Source organism: Chlorocebus sabaeus, chromosome 3 (assembly GCF_047675955.1).
Source record: "Chlorocebus sabaeus isolate Y175 chromosome 3, mChlSab1.0.hap1, whole genome shotgun sequence".
Lineage (NCBI taxonomy): Eukaryota > Metazoa > Chordata > Mammalia > Primates > Cercopithecidae > Chlorocebus > Chlorocebus sabaeus.
The window spans coordinates 27,430,625-27,448,003 of NC_132906.1; the positions used below are offsets into that span (position 1 = coordinate 27,430,625).

Sequence of the window (17,379 nt, forward strand, 5' to 3'; positions counted from 1 at the left end):
CGCCTCGGTGCCCACCCTGCAGAGCCGCTTCCCGAGCGCCGCAGCACAGCGCAGCACAGCGCTCCGCCGTCTGACCGTCCGCGCCTGCAGCGTGCGGGCTGGGAAAGGAGGCGCTCACCGAGCGGGACCACGCGCCAGGCTCCCAGCCCGACCCGGGACGCGACGGCCGCTGGGAGCACCCATGGGCAGCCGCTGGAACAGCAGCGACGGCCCCGAGGACGCGCGGGAGCAGCCATGGGCCGCGCTGCCGCCTTGCGACGAGCGCCGCTGCTCGCCCTTTCCCCTGGGGGCCCTGGTGCCGGTGACCGCAGTGTGCCTGGGCCTGTTCGCCGTCGGGGTGAGCGGCAACGTGGTGACCGTGCTGCTCATCGGGCGCTACCGGGACATGCGGACCACCACCAACTTGTACCTGGGCAGCATGGCAGTGTCCGACCTACTCATCCTGCTCGGGCTGCCCTTCGACCTGTACCGCCTCTGGCGCTCGCGGCCCTGGGTGTTCGGGCCGCTGCTCTGCCGCCTATCGCTCTACGTGGGCGAGGGCTGCACCTACGCCACGCTGCTGCACATGACGGCGCTCAGCGTGGAGCGCTACCTGGCCATCTGTCGCCCGCTCCGCGCCCGCGTCCTGGTCACCCGGCGCCGCGTCCGCGCGCTCATCGCTGTGCTCTGGGCGGTGGCGCTGCTCTCTGCTGGGCCCTTCTTGTTCCTGGTGGGCGTCGAGCAGGACCCCGACATCTCCGTGGTCCCGGGCCTCAATGGCACCGCGCGGCTCGCTCCCTCGCCTCCCGCCTCGTCGCCGCCCCTCTGGCTCTCGCGGGCGCCACCGCCGTCCCCGCCGTCGGGGCCCGAGACCGCGGAGGCCGCGGCGCTGTTCAGCCGCGAATGCCGGCCAAGCCCCGCGCAGCTGGGTGCGCTGCGTGTCATGCTGTGGGTCACCACCGCCTACTTCTTCCTGCCCTTTCTGTGCCTCAGCATCCTCTATGGGCTCATCGGGCGCGAGCTGTGGAGCAGCCGGCGGCCGCTGCGAGGCCGGGCCGCCTCGGGGCGGGAGAGAGGCCACCGGCAGACCGTCCGCGTCCTGCGTAAGTGGAGCCACCGCGGTTCCAAAGACGCCTGCCTGCGGTCCACCCCGCCGGGGGCCGCCAAACGCTGGGTCCCCTTCCCCTGCTCGCCCAGCTCTGGGCGCCGCTTCCAGCCCCCTTTCCTATTTCGATTCCAGCCTCCACACGCCCGTACTTCCTGTACCCCCAGAAAACCATGTCCTGTCCCCCAGGAGCTCTGGGGGACACCAGGGGGCTTTGAGGGTGGAATCCCCGGATCCGATTCAGTAACCAGCAGTGCTTTTCCAGAGCCTCTGAGACCAGGAAGGAGAGTTGGAAATTCTTAATCCAACCACCTGTTAGATGCCACAGATGAGGAGTCCTCACAGTGCCCTTGAGAAGATGAGGGAGATTTCATTAAGCTAAAAATTTTTATTTAATGTTAAGTGATGCTGAAGGCTAAAGTAAACCTTGCTCATATCAAAAAGTAAAGATTGTGCAGACCTGTTGTAGAATTCTTTTCAACAGAGAACAGAAAACTTGTCTCCGAAGTGGGTTTGTGGAAGGAAGCCTGCCAAGGCGGCTTGTTCAGAGAAATTGCTCCTTCTGGTTTATGTCCAGCCTTGATAACACATATAGGAACCTACTATGCAGTTTTAAAGCAAATGTCCTGCAGCCTGGTCATTTTTTTGGGGGGTGAGGATCTGGCCAGGTAGAAGTTTTCTCTAATTTATTTTGCTGTTACTTATTGCAGATGGTTCCTTGTGAGGGTGGGGGGGTTATTTGCTTCCCAATGCTTTTGTTAATCCCGGTGCTGTGTCTTACATTGCAGTGGTGGTGGTTCTGGCATTCGTAGTTTGCTGGTTGCCATTCCACGTTGGCAGAATCATTTACATAAACACGGAAGATTTGCGGATGATGTACTTCTCTCAGTACTTTAACATCGTCGCTCTGCAACTTTTCTATCTGAGCGCATCTATCAACCCAATCCTCTACAACCTCATTTCAAAGAAGTACAGAGCGGCAGCCTGTAAACTGCTGCTTGCAAGGAAGTCCAGGCCGACAGGCTTACACAGAAGCAGGGACACTGCGGGGGAAGTTGCAGGGGACACTGGAGGAGACACAGCAGGCTACACCGAGACAAGCGCTAACATGAAGACGACGGGGTAACCAGCATGGCCAAGCCAGGATTCTCTCGCAGTTCTAAGACTTCGGGGAAAACAGGTGTGTAGAGAAATAAAGACTGAAAGTAAGGAACAGATCCTGTTAAGAAGAATGGAAAGAGGGTGGCAGTTGTGCCAGTTGGTTAAGAAATAGACCGCATGATTTATTTAACCAAGGTATGAAATGTAACTGTGCCAACCTTTCTAGTTTCCTGCCCAAGTACCTCCTAAGGGATGTCCATTTTACCATCACGAAATCCCACATCTCAAAGTGTGCTCTGCGTGATGGTTTCATGAAGTCCTCATTCTCCTACTCTTCAGAAGGATGTTTGTTCATTTTACAGTTAAGTGATATACAGAGATGCTGCCCCCAAAATTGCCACCTCTGAGATCATGAGTGTATTTTATGTTTTGGATGTAAATATAACAGTACATCTACAAGGAACCAGGATAATGACAGTTTTGATCCAAGAAATGATTTAATACCTATGTATGGCTGCAAAAACTTTTACAAGTAAAAGGAATTCTAGGTAGACTCCAGTGTTCGGGGTCCCACCTCTCTCCAGATCACAGCAAATCATAAAGTTTAGGCACAATAAAACGCTCTTTCAGAAGTATTAAGCAACTGTATTGCAACCCACTTCTCCTTGACACTGCCCACGGGACCTTCCCAGTGCCACTGGCCATGGGGTGGCAAACTTTGGGCATCAACATTTGAGAGTAGAGAGCTCAGCAGGACATGGCTTTCTCCAGTGACTACAAATGACATTTGTAAAGAGCTATTTAATATGCTTTATCTCACCTCAGCTTGGTGGGGTGAGTGCTGTCATCAACATTCCTGTTTTGGAAGTGAGTCTTGGATTGCCCAAACAGGAGCTGGTGAGCTGGAGTCTGAATCCAGTGTTTAAGTTGCTCACCTACTCCCAAGCCAAGATGCTGTCCTTACTGAAAAACGCCAGCCAATGGATTTAGTCAAGAGTGAAAGAGAACTCACAGGACATTCTGATCAACAACTCTGTAACTTGGTTTTGTTTTTTACAGTTTAAAACAAAAATATTTTTAGAGGGTTACTGTTGTCCCTCAGCTCCAAAGGGCTTCACTGACACCACCTTCTGTATGAATGGCACCCCCAAGATGTGGGCAGGGCACAGCTTTCAGGTGGTACATGGGACCTTTTTTGGGGCTTTCAGATTGATAAATTCAAACCTAAATTACAATAGGTTCTTGATTTTTATGAGGAATTTGTCCTGAGACCTTCATGAATCTTTAAATCTACAAATACCAGAAAAGTGACAAATGCTATAACTTCAGAGTTACAATGACAGATAGACATCAAGTCACACTGAGACTTGGAGGCTGGAGAGGCAGCTGTGCTGATTCACTGACTTAATGTCTCTGCTTCACAGCCCACAGTTTGGATGGCTTCGGTGAGTGTCTAAATTACTTTCCGCCACAGGCCACCATAGTCTCTTTTGAATAGTTAAAACTACAAAAGATGAATACATAAATAACAATGGTCTGCCTGACATGCACTCAAAGTTCTGTTGCTTTCTCATTTTCTTAGCCAAAGCCCTAGTTCAGTCCCCAGCCCGGTCCACAATTGGCGCAGGAATGAAGTCTCTAGTTTGCTTTTTCTCCTAGCTAGTGGAAGAAGCAGACTGCAGTCACTGCAAGAAGCATTCCCTAAACTGTGTTCTGCAGATTTTCAGGGATTATTGGAAAAAATGGTTCTGGGTTTAAATATGGTAGGAAAATACCACATTGTGTTTCCCCACCACACCCTAAACATTTAACACACACAACACAACATAGCATGTCAGAGGCTCTGAGAAGTTGTCTCAACCAACATCTCCTTATTTTATCACAGAACCAACTCCCCATCTTCCCTCCCCAAGAACACTTAGTAAAATCTCATGGAGTGAGAAATACTTTGGGGAGCACTGATGTAGGGGTTCCCACAGTGGTGGTGCCAGCCTTGAGCCTCCGTAACTGTCTGCTTGGTAGCACTGAGTACAGCAGCTGCCACAGTCCTTCTGCGCATGGGAGCTCCTCTCTGGAGCAGTCAGGAGTGGCTACCTCCCTAGGGAAGGTCACAGCAAAAAACCTTATTGGGACATATATAATACTTTATTTTATTTTTTTAGAGACAGGATCTCATCCTCTTGCCCAGGCTGGAGTGCAGTGGCACAATCCTAACTCACTGTAACCTGAAATTCCTGGGTTCGAACCATCCTCCCACCTCAGCCTCCCCGGTAGGCAGGACTACAGGGATGCACCACCGTGCCTGGCTACTTTTTAAATTTTTTGTAAAGTTGGGGTCTTACTGTGTTGCCCAGGCTGGTCTCAAACTCCTGGCCTCAAACAATCCTCCTGCCTCAGCCTCCCAAAGTACTGGGATTACAGGCAAGAGCCACCACACCTGGCTTATGTATAATATTCTAAATGTAGAAGCAAAGACCTCTCTTTTGAGCTTTCTTGTTCAGATTCTAGAAAACAAGGATTTACATGACACTTTCCTGGGTCTTAAGCATGTTTCCAGGTGTGGGCATAAGGAGGATCACCCTTCCCTTCCCAGATGTTCCCTGAGATGGAGGGCCTGAAGGCCATCCCTTCCCGCAGGATTCTTGTGTGGTCTCAGCCCACTAGTGGGCTGTGAAATCAGTAAGTGTGCCACATTTTTCTTTAATGGAACAGCACAGACAAGAATACAGTCCATTGTGCATCACATGTAGTACGGTAACTATTGTGCTGTGAAACTTTTGTTTCAATTATGTTTTGGTTGGTGTCTTTCCCGGTTTACAAAATAAAATGTATTCTAACTGTGGGTCATGGTGGAAAATGTTTAAAAAGTTGTTCTAAGATCTAACGTTTTTCTCTAGCCCAGCAGAGAGCGGTCTGTTCTTACACTGACATCTGGCTATGAAAAGGGAGGCCAAGTCAGCAAATCACTGGAGCAGGAGAATCAGTGAGCTCTGGTTTCCAGTCCAGGGCTCCCTACCCACCCGACCCAGGTGGTAATCATGGAGGCTATGGGCCAGCCACTCTCTCCACCCCAACTGTGCTGGCATGCCAGCCACTTCTCTTTGAGCCCCCTCTCCCTTCTGCAGGGGGAACCACTTTTGTTAGGTGAGCTACCAACCTTGGAAGAGGGTTTGTATTTCATTCATTCCCATGGCAAATATTTACCAAGCAACTGCTTAGTGCCAGATGTGTATAACACAATACACTAGAAAAACTAGTCCGTGTGATGATGTCAAAATCAATCAACTTTCTAATGGCATTCTCTGTTTGAAATGTGTATTGTGTCATCTAGACTAACATGGATTCACCATTTAGATCAGATGGAAGTGCAGAACATCAGGTTTGCACTATCTGTCTGGACGTTCCTCCTCTTTTTTACGTGAGACATTTCCACTTCTGAAGGAAATGTTCAAAGAGCTCTTGCACAACATCCGCTGCGATCCAAGAGTTCCCTGTGCCAGGTTCTCAAAGAGACACAGGCAACGTGCTAATGGTGTTTAAAATTCAAACACGCCCTCTCCTGACCCTTTCTACTCATGTCATAATGACATTTGCCAGTATATGGAAGCAAATGTTAGTGGCTGCACAGGTCTAGTATGTTTTGTTTTATTTTGTTTTGTTTTAGAAACAGGGTCTCCCTCTGTCACCCAGGCTGGAGTGCAGTGGCTTGATCATAGCTCACTTCAGCCTCAACCTGCTGGGCTCAAGCAGTCCTCCCACCTCAGCCTCCCAAGTAGCTAGGACTACAGGCACACATCATCATCACACCTAGCTAATTTTAAAAAATAATTTTTTTAAGAGATGGGGTTTTATTATGTTGCCCAGGCTGGTCTCCAACTCCTGACCTCAATCGATCCTCCCACTTCAGCCTCCCAGGGTACTGGGATTATAGGCATAAGCCACCACACCCAGCTTAGGTTTAGTGTTTTTAAAATGGCATTACTTAAACATAGATGGGATGCAATATTTAATTATGAGTTCAATTTCTAAGGATTCCAAACCCTAACTATTACAGAGCCCCTAGTCTTCTATGAGGAGCCTTCGAAATCACGTTTACTCTTCTGAGTGCACGGGGCATGGGCTCCACAGGAATGCTCTGTGGCAATCACTCAACCTGTCCCTCTCTGGTGTACACTACAGAGGAGGGGAGAGAAGCTGACTCAACCGGCCGCCTTAGGAAAACACCACACACTTTTTAAATAGTGCACACCTGTGTACTAAGGGCTATAAGGCTTTTTATTCCCCACACTAATTCTCTGGGTCAGTGGTTCTCAAACTTCAGCCTGCATCAGAATCACCTGGAGGACATGTTAAGACACAGATTGCTGGGCTTCCCCCAGAGGGTTTGGATTTAGCAGGTCTGGGGTGGGGCCCAAGAATCTGTATTTCTATTGAATTCCCAGGTGATGCTGGTTGATGTCTCAGGTGGGACAGAGCGGGATGGCATAAGATTTCATCACACTACCCAGGGCACGCTCGACTAAAAACAATTGTTTATTTCTGGAATTTTCCATTCAATAGTTTTGGACCATGGTTGACCACAGGTAACTGAAACCTCAGAAAGCAAAACTACGGATAAGGGGGACTACTTTGTGGTTCCAAAGAAGCCATCCAGCTGGAAAAGTTCTGTTGTTGCTTTTTCCACAGGCTTCTGCAGATAGGTCCCTTTAGTCAAACGCTCTTTTTTTCTTTTTTTTTTGAGACAGGGTCTCACTCTGTCACCCATGCTGGAGTGCAGTGGCACAATCACAGCTCACTGCAGCCTCAGCCTCCTGGACTCAGGTGATCCTCTCACCTCAGACTCCTGAGTAGCTGGGACTACAGGTGCACACCACCACACCCAGGTAATTTTTGAATTTTTTTGTAGAGATGAGGTTTCACCATGTTGCTCAGGCTGTTCTCAAGCTCCTAAGCTCAAGCAATCTGCCCTCCTTGGCCTCCCAAAATGTTGGGATTATAGGCATGAGCCACTGCGCCTGACCACTTTAAATACTTTTAAGAAATGTTGCAATACTATATAAGCTCTTTTTGACCATATGGGTTTTTTTTTTTTTTTTTTTTCTCCTCTCATATATTAACATTCCCCAAAATACTCCACCTTGAAATTCTAGAGAGAAGTTTGGGTATGAAGTCAAGGTTCGCCATAAAGATTTGGGAGGCAACAGCATGGAAATGATCATTTTATCCAGTGGCTTAAAAACTATTGCTTGCATCAGAAACACCAGAGGGCTTCTTAAAACACAGATTTCTGGGCCCACTCCAGAAGTTATGATGCTACTGTAGGCCTGAGAATTTGCATTTCTGTGTAGTTTGCAGATGGTGCTGCTGCCGCAACTCCAGGATCCCACTTTGAGAACCACTGATTTCAGTGATAGAAATAGACGGCCCCGACTAGGAGAAAGTTACTAAGATCAAAGCAGAGGCAGAGAGATGCACTCTAATGATCCTTGCGCTGGCTGGAAGTCACCAAAGCAGGCAGAAGAGCGGAAAAGGAAAAGCGCGTGATGCATGTGATACAACCTGAAGGAAGAGCGTTTCACGGAGGGTTGGAGGCCATAGGGTCACGCACCACGGGGAACACAAAGAGAATGAAGTAGGGTTGCCAGATGAAATTCAGAGCCTGAAACTAAATTTGAACTTCTGATAAACAACATATATTTTAAGTTTAAATAGTATTAGCATGACATACTAAGGGCCAGGCGTGGTGGCAAACACCGGGAGTCCCAGCACTTTCGGAGGCCGAGGCAGGAGGGTTACTTGAGACCAATAATTGAAGACCAGCCTGGCAATACAGCAAGATTTCATTTCCACAAAATAATGCTTTTCTTCATTAGCTGGGCATGGTGGCGTGCCCCTGTAGTCCTAGTTACTTAGAAAGGCTGAGGTGGGAGGATCGCTTGAGCTTAGGAATTTGAGACCGTGGTGAGCTCTGATCACGCTACTGCACTTAAAAAGTATGGCGTACCTATTACTTATATTTTAAAATCATTTATCATTTATCTGAAATCCACATTTAAATGGGCACACTATTTTTATTTTTAAATCTGGTAACCTTAGGATACAGGCAATGGAAAGACCACAGAGTTTGGCAAAAGGAAGGAATCTAGAAAGTGTCTTTCAAGAGAGCGCTGGGGCAGGAGCCAGAAGATGGTAAATTGAAAGGAAATGGCCACTGAGCAACAGCAGGTTAGATGGTCCCAGCCTTGGGGGCCTCCTTGTGCAGGGAGCTCAGCAGTTGGTTAAGGGACTTTGCTGCTGGTCCTGTACTGTACTGACTTGTACCCCCACCCAAGAGCCAGCCTCTCCTGCTGTGGCTTGTACCCCAGTGCCCTAGTTAGGGAAGCATCTACCGCCCTGTGCTAGGCATCTGCACTGCACCATGGGTAATTATTTTGATTTTTTTTTAATCACAAAACTGAAGAAAGCGTCTGATTCAGAACTTCCTGGAATATAATGTGTCATGACAATCTGTCAAACTGAAGCAGTTTCATTTGTATCTAACCTATTCCTAGGTGTTTATGTACACTTATGCATTTTTTAAGGCTTTATTTTTCTCTTTCTGCAAAAGCGGTTGAATGAAATAAAATTTTGTTAAATGACTAATTAATTTACAACGAGGGGGTGGTTCTTTTTTTCTTTTTTGAGACAGGGTCTCACTCTCTTTCCCAGGCTGGAGAGCAGTGGCGCAATCAGAGCTCACTTGCAGCCTCCACCTCCAAGGCGCATGCAATCCTCCCACCTCAGCCTCCCAAGTAGCTTGGACTACAGGCACACACAACCACGCCCGGCTAATTTTTGAATTTTTTTGTAGAGACTGAGTCTCACCATGTTGCCCAGACTGGTCTTGAACTCCTGGGCTCAAGTAATCCACTTGCCTCGGCCTCCCAAAGTGCTGGGATTCTAGGCATGAGCCACTGCTCCCAGCCAGGTGGTTCTTCTTCTAAAAAAAATGTAACTCTGTGTGATGACTGAGACCATAAAGGATAATGAAGTAATATTTAAATCTGTGTAAAGCAACTAGCATTGTGCCTGGTAGTAATAGATTTGATAAATACTACTTAAATGTAAATGGAGGTTAGCAACATTTTGGACAGGGAAAAAGATCAATTTCTTAAAAACTAAGTTCACTGCAGTTTTATAATGCATTATAATGGAGTGTTTAGTTATATAACTATTGCAATGTACGTGTAACATATAATAACATAAGGTACTTGGTACGCCATCTGGAATGTGGTAATCCTCAGTAAACGTGAGCTAGCATTTCTGTCCTCAGTTCATATCCTATTAACTATCACTTGTTAGGTCTTTTTGTTTGTTTTTTAAAACATGAAACAAAAGTACTGAACATTTATTTTCTAAAAATCCAGCAACTCATAAGAGGCGTATTCACTTCATTACTTAGCTTCTTAAGGGACATCATTAGCATTTTACTCCCAAAGGATGCTATCTTTCACTGAAAGTCTTCAGCTATTTTTTGTATTTATAATAACCCCATTCATATGATTCTGAGTTCTCCTCCAGCATGCATTTTTAAAAACTGGATTCTTGTGGCTAATGGAAGCATCTGGTTTTCTTAAATAAAGATGAAAATGGCCAGGTGCAGTGGATTGAGCCTTGTAGTCCCAGCTACTCAAGAGGCTGAGGTGCAGACTACTCTCTTAAGCCCAGGGGTTGAAACCTACAGTGAACTATGATCAAGCCACCACACTCCAGCCTGGGCAACAGAGCAAAACCCCACCTCTAAAACTAAATAAAAATAAAAATGCTACATTTCCCAGTAGCAGTTCCTAAGTTGGATTCTTTAAATGTTCATTTATTAATTTCCATATACATTTTGATTTCCTTTGACAAGGAAAATATGCAAAGTATATTTTATGTTTAAGTTGTTCGGCTATATATAAAAATGAATAGACCTGTAATTCCAGCACTTTGGGAGGCCGAGGTGGGTGGATCACTTGAGGTCAGGAGTTTGAGAACAGCCTGGCCAACATGGTAAAACCCTGTCTGTACTAAATATACAAAAAAAAAAAAAAAAAAAAACTTGCTGGGCGTGGTGGCACGTCCCTGTAATCTCAGCTACTCAGGAGGCTGAGGCATGAGAATCACTTGAACACAGGAGGTGGAGGTTGCAGTGAGCCGAGATTGTGCCATTGCACTCCAGCCTGGGCAACAGAGTGAGACTGTCTCAAAATAATAATAATAGGACCAGGACCCTTAACCTCAAGATTCTGTGACTTGTCAGGATGGGGGGGAAAAAAGTATGTCAATAAGTATAGATGTGATTAAATAAGTTTTAATAAAGAGCAGGGGAATTTAGAGAAATTGTGCCAAGCATTAAATGTATTATTTTTAGTAACCAGAATTTCCTTCTATGGTTGTAGTCAAGATTTTATAGTCTTTGAGAGGCCAAGGCAGGGGGACCATTTGAAGCCAGGAATTCAAGACCAGCTTAGGCAACATAGCAAGACCCTGTCTCTACAAAAAAAAAAAAAAAAAAAAAAACCTAAAAAATTAGCCAGGTGTGGTGGTGCACACCTGTAGTCCCAAGCTGCTAGAGAGGCTGAGGTGGGAGAATCACTTGAGCCCATGAGTTCAAGGCTGCAGTGAGCTATGGTTGCACCACAGCACTGTAGCCTGGCTGACAGAGTGAGACCTTGTCTCAAAAAATAATAATAATAAAATAAAAGATGTTATAGTGATTGTTGACTCAAACCATGCAAACTCTGCTGCACATAGTTTATTAACAATAACTCTCCATCTGAGGAGTCCTTGAATCTTTCTGAGCTCAGTTTGCTCAAATGTAAAGTAAGAAGGTTAGACCCAAATTATTTGTCATCTCCTCTACATAAATTATTCTGTGAATCCCTCACTTCCCTCAGCCTTGTAGGTTTGGGTATATTTTAGAAATTTGCTAGGTACAGTAGCTCTCACCTAAACACTCTGGCAAGTTGAAACAGGAGGATCGCGTAAGCCCAGGAGTTCAGGACCAGCCTAAGCAACATGACGAAATCCCATCTCTACAAAAAGTACAAAAATATCCACGTGTGGTGGTGCCTGTCTGCAGTCCCAGCTACTCTACTCAGGAGGCTGAGGTGGAAGGAGCACTTGAGCCCAGGAGGTCAAGGCTGCAGTGAGCCATGATTGTGCCACTGTACTCCAGCCTGGGTAAGAGAGCAAGACCCTGCCTCAAAAAAAAAAAAAAAAAAGAAATGTACTAGAATTAAACAAAAGGGACTTGTTGCACCTAAAATAGCTTTTTATAAAGCTTTCAAGTCCATGAGGTTGATTTTATTTAAAATACAGTTGCTAACAAGTTGGGTTATCTGCTGTGCCTACCAATAGCATGTTAAAAGCATTCAACAGGATGGCACAAGAGAGGAAGGGCTGTTAGCAACAGAACAGTGATGTTTGGAGATGGGGTAATTGAGACTGACAGGAAGGAGTGAGGAAAAGTGGGACATCCAATGGTGAGGTCCATCACACTGATTCTGAGCCCCCAATGGCAGCACCAAACTATGCTCAGCACTTTTTAAAGAAATTATTTAAATCGACAAATAAAAATTGTATATGTTTATTGTATGCAACATGATGTCTTGATAGATATATGTTGTATATATTGTGGGATGGCTAAATCCAGCTAATTAGCATATCTAATACCTCACATACTTTTTTTGGTAAGAATATTTAAAATCTACTCTCTTAGCAATTTTCAAATATACAATTTATTTTTGTTAACCACAGTCACGACGATGTATAATAGATTTGCTTTCTTTTCTTTTCTTGTTTGACAAAGGGTCTTGTTCTGTCACCCAGGCTGGAATGCAGTGGCGTGATCATGGCTCACTGCAGCCTTGACTTCAGGGGCTCAAGTGATCCTGCTCCCTCAGCCTCCTGAGTAATTGTGACTACAGGCACACGCCACCATACCTGACTAATTTTTAAATTTTTTGTAGAGATAGGGTATCACTTTGTTGCCCATTCTGGCCTCAAGCAATTCTCCTGTCTTGACCTCCCAAAGTGCTGGGATTACAGGCATGAGGCACCGCACTCAACCATGATTGCTTGAATTTAATCCCTCTAACTGAAATTTTGAATCCTTTGACTAACACCGCCCCAATCTCTCCCTGCTTCCCTTTCCTGGTAACTGTTTTACTGTCTGCTTTTATGAGTTCAATTTTTTTAGATTCCACATATAACTGAGATTGTGTGGTATTTGTCTTTCTGTGCCTGGCTTATTTCCCATAACATAATGTCCTTCAAGTTCATCTGTGGTGTTGCAAGTGGTAGGATTTCCTTCTGTTTTAAGGCTGAATAGTATTCCAATGTATGCATACATGTATGTATGTATGTATGTATGTATGTATATATGTATAAACCACATCTTCCTATCCATTCATCCATTGATGGGCACCTAGGTTGATTCTATATCTTAGCTATTGACTTGTTTTTAAGAATCAGTCTTTCTGCCCAAAACGTGTGGTGTCTTCCATACACACATGGTAGGGGCTGATCAGGGAGTAGTGGTGTGGTCAGGCATATTTGTGTCCACCAGGCTTCCTTCCAAAATGAACATCCAGACCACTGGGCTTTTAGAGAAATAGTCCCAAGGTGTCTAGGCACTTTGCTGTTCTTGGAAAGTCAGGATTTGTCGTAAGCATGTCTGTCACACTGGGAGTATCTGAAGAAAATTGTTCTTTTTTCTTAACGGTCATTCCAACTGCTTTTAGGATTCCACAGTGTTAAATCTGCCCTTTCTTTAGAGCAGTCAAGAAAGATGTAATAACTGAAGGAAATGGGCCTTCCTCAACTGATAGGCATGATGGCTTTTGATATTTAAGTGGAGCTCTTGCATTTGTTTTTTGTATGGATGGTATAAGGAATGGCACGAACACTAGATGGAATAGCTTTATAGCTGTGGAGCATTTGTGCTCTTCTATGCATCAATAGATTTCTATTTCACTGGTTTCGTTTGTTATTAAAAATGTCTTTTTTTTTTTTTTTTTTTTTTTTTTTTGAGATGGAGTCTTGCTCTGTCACCAGGCTGGAGTACAGTGGCACGATCTCGGCTCACTGCAACCTCTGCCTCTGGGGTTCAAGCAATTCTCCTGCTTCAGCCTCCCAAGTAGCTGGGACTACAGGCACATGCCAACATGCCTGGCTAATTTTTGTATTTTTAGTAGAGATGGGGTTTCACCATGTTGGCTAGGATGGTCTCAATCTCTTGACCTCGTGATCCGCCCACCTCAAAAAATGCCCTATCTTAACAAGAGCCTTTGGGGGGAAAATTCCAGTGGCAAACTTCTGGCATCTTGTTGACAGGCAGCAGTTTAACTATAGTATCACATTCACAAATGAAGTGGTAAAAAAATATTGAATTTTATTATAATTTTTGGTTTGACGAAGCCACTAATGTGGCCACTAAACATGATGTTCAAATGAAACCTTCTGGGAAGTTCTTCAGGGATTACCAGGATAACCTAGAATCTCAACTAGCCTTTGACATTATTAGAAATAGTGTCCCAGTGGTAGAACACATTATTCAGAAACTTAGATTTTCTCAGATTAGCACCTCAAAGCACTTATACTAAGACACAGGACATCTCCAGCTCAACATGCCGGAGTAACACCATGCTGACATATACAGAGTGACTCACCAATCTAGACGCACTTCTATGGAGCTCTACTGTTGGAAGATCAAGTGGAAATACAGATGTAAAGGCAAAGAGCTTCTGTCTGTCCACAATTTATGATGCTAGATATCTGCCTGATATTTATGTCTCTTTCTTAATGTTTACATATCATTTCAGGTCCTGTGTTCCCAGGATGGAGACTGAGAGTGAGCATAGATGAATGTAAGCATCACAAAATAAGCCCAACAAACACTGACCAGAGGTCAGGTCTTATCACTTGGTTAACATAACTCTTAATACAAAACATGGTTTGAATTTAATGATAGACACGTAAAGCAAACTCTATACAAATGAGTCAAAGCCTCCAAAAGTAACTCGGAAATTACTGACAATACCTGAGATAATACTTTAAGATGCTTTGTTTTTCACTATTAGGGAGTAAAACTATGATTTGCATGTAGACCACTTAGTCACTGAAGGTAAATTTGGCTACAGCCCTCCCACCAAATCCATTAGCCATCTATGTCCTACCTGTTGAATAATCACAGCCTGAACTTGCATGCTTTGAAAACTTCTCTGTCTCCAAGAAGATGGTATTGAAAGTATCAAGTTTCATTTCTATGCGATGCCCGTCAGTGGCATGATGAAGGGATTGAAGTCATTTTGGGAATGACATTTATAATCTACTGACCTAATGACCAGGATTTGAGTTATCAGTTTTTGGAAGAAATAAATGTTGAGGAAGTGCAGGAGGGAGAAAACAATTCATACAAAAAAATGAAGCTTCCAACTCAAATACATTGTGTTTTAAGTGCACTACTAAAACCATTCCATAAGGAATAGTTTAGGAAGTTACCAGAAAGTGATAGAAACTGTGTACTCACCTGAACAGGATTTCAGGGTAAACTTTGTCTTCATCAAAGAATGGACAGTAGCCAGGTCCAGTTGCTCAGCCTGTAATCCAGCACTTTGAGAGGTGGAGTTGGGAGGATCCCTTGAGGTCAGGAGTTATAGACCAGCCTGGTCAATATAGTGGGACCCCATCAAGAAAAGAAAAGAAAAGAAAAGAAGGAAAGGAAGGAAAGGAAAGAAAGGAAAGAGAGGAAAGAAAGAGAAAGGAAGGAGGGAAGGGGAGGGGCGGGGAAGGACAGAGAGAGGTGGGGGAGGGGGAGGGGAGGGAGGGAGGAAGGGAAGAAGGGAGGAAGGAAGGAACGAGTTACAGTTTGAATGGAGGGATACCTCACTGTTGCCCCCACATGTGTTGTTGGGGCTTGCACCCCTTTGTTGTGTCTCTACCCTAACTGGGCCATCAGCTTTTTAGCAGACACACATGAACTCTCTGTTTTACAAGCAATACAGAACATGAGTTCACGGACACTGACAACTGATTTGTCTCTCTTTGGTTATTCTTTGAGTTTTTTTTTTTCATTGCCTCATCTTGATTTATATGCATAAGCATCTTGATTTATTTTTGCAAAAAAACTTACAAAAATAAAAGTTTTGTAGTTTACCTAGGAATAATACACAAAATATTGCATTTTTGTGAGGAAAAGCAATTTTGTATAGTTTATTTCAATGTAATAATATTTGAAATTTGTTTGAAAAGCAAAATAGAAAGAAGTACTGCAGAGTAACTGTGTGATTGCCTGATGGGTTGGTCCTGCCTGCTACACAGACAAAACCAATTCATTGGGAACATGGTATTACAGTAACGAATGAGTTTAACTAAGGCCAGCCAACTGGAAGAACTGGAGTTATTATTCAAATCAGTTTTGCTGAGAACTCAGAAGCCAGAGTTTTTATGGATAATTTGGTGGGCCGGGGGCTAGGGAACGGATGCTGCTGCTTGGTTGGGATGAAATCATAGGGGTGTGGAAAACAGTCTTCATGCATTGAATCTGCCTCTGGGTGTGGGCCACAGGACCAGCTGAGTTATGCATCACGGGTCCGGGTAAGATCAGTTGGTTACCGGAATGCAAAACTCTGAAAAACATATCACAAGATCCATCTTAGGATCTACAACAGTGATGTTATCTATAGGAGCAACGACTCCTGGGCAGTAAGAGATTATGGAAACTATGCCCATATTTAGCAGAATTCAGGCCGTCCCATAATCCTAACCTCGTGGCCTTTCATTAGACTTACAAAGGCAGTTTTAGTTCCTGGACAAGGAGAGGGTCAGTTTAGGGAGAGACTATTGCTTTCAAGTTAAACTATAAACTAAATTCTTCCCATGGTTAGCTTGGCCTATGACCAGGAATGAGTGAGGACAGCCAGCCTGTGAACCTACAAGCAAGACAGGGTCAGCCATGCTAGATTTTCCTCACTGTCATAATCTTTGCAAAGGCAGTTTCAACTGTCCAGGTTATTTAGGTCACTCAGGTGAAATGTATGTGATGCACATGTAAACTAACAACATTCAGCTTTTGTCATATGAGTGACGATGTAAATGTGAATAAATTACATTTTAGCTGTTGACAAGACATATGTGTATTATTGCATAAGTATGCAAATACTAACTCCCTCTTCTTCCTCAAGGCACTTTGAACTAAAAAGTCCTCAAATCTGAACATTCTTTTTATTAAAATAAATTTGTGTTCCAAAAAGCATATAAAGCAATTTATAAAAACATCTAAAATAAAACACACATGAAGTAAATGGGGAAAGCAGAAACTAACAAAAAATTAGGATAGGCAAAATAAGATTATACCAGGAGGAAAGTGAGGACATAAAATTCATATCCTGGTATATGGTTAAGAAGTTTACATGATTCACAGGAGGCAGGAGAATCCTTCAAGTGTTCCAAGATGACATCTTAAAAGCTAGAAAACTATGTCCTCAACAACAATCTTTAAAGCAAGCATAATGAATGTCCTAGAACTTTTTCTTATAAAGCCAATGAGAAAAACTCTCCCACACTTGGAAAATGATTAAATAGTGACTACTTAAATTTTTTTGCTACACATTTTTTTTTTTTTTTTTTTTTTTTTTTTGAGATAGAGCCTTGCTTTGTCACCCAGGCTACAGTGCAGTGGCACAACCTCAGCTCACTGCAACCTCCACCTCCCAGGTTCAAGCAATTCTCCTGCCTCAGTCTCCCAAGTAGCTGTGATTACAAGTGTATGACACCACCACACCCGACTAATTTTAGTATTTTTAGTAGAGACAGGGTTTTGTCATGTTGGCCAGGCTGGTCTCAAACTCCTGACCTCGTGATCCACTTGCCTTGGCTTCCCAAAGTGTTGGGATTACAGGCATGAGTCACTGTGCCCAGTCGCATTTTCTATTATTAGAAAATAACATGACTGCTTGAATAAAAGTAGGACATTGTTAAAGGGAACTCTTGTTTGATATTCTGGGGGAATGCAAGTTTGTTGTCACATTTTTAAAATTAATAGCACACAAATCATAGAAGCATAGCCCTGTAAAAAGAGAGATTACCTTGCTGAAACTGAAAAAGTGTTAGGATTTTATAGCCTTTTTAAATAAGTAAATTAACCCCAAACAAGATACCATTACATACCT

General features: G+C 44.2%; 1 protein-coding gene and 1 long non-coding RNA gene across 2 annotated transcripts in view; one reads left to right on the top strand and one right to left on the bottom strand.

Moving 5' to 3' along the window:
- LOC119620073 (uncharacterized) overlaps positions 1-17,379 on the bottom strand; it is a 52,049-nt gene that overhangs the window by 13,375 nt on the left and 21,295 nt on the right. The gene's annotated exons all lie outside the window — the stretch shown is intronic.
- MLNR (motilin receptor) lies at positions 68-7,039 on the top strand. The gene is made up of 2 exons (XM_007960390.3): positions 68-1,082; positions 1,873-7,039. The coding sequence occupies exons 1-2, from the start codon at positions 182-184 to the stop codon at positions 2,208-2,210; spliced, it is 1,239 nt and encodes a 412-aa protein (XP_007958581.1). The 5' UTR covers positions 68-181; the 3' UTR covers positions 2,211-7,039.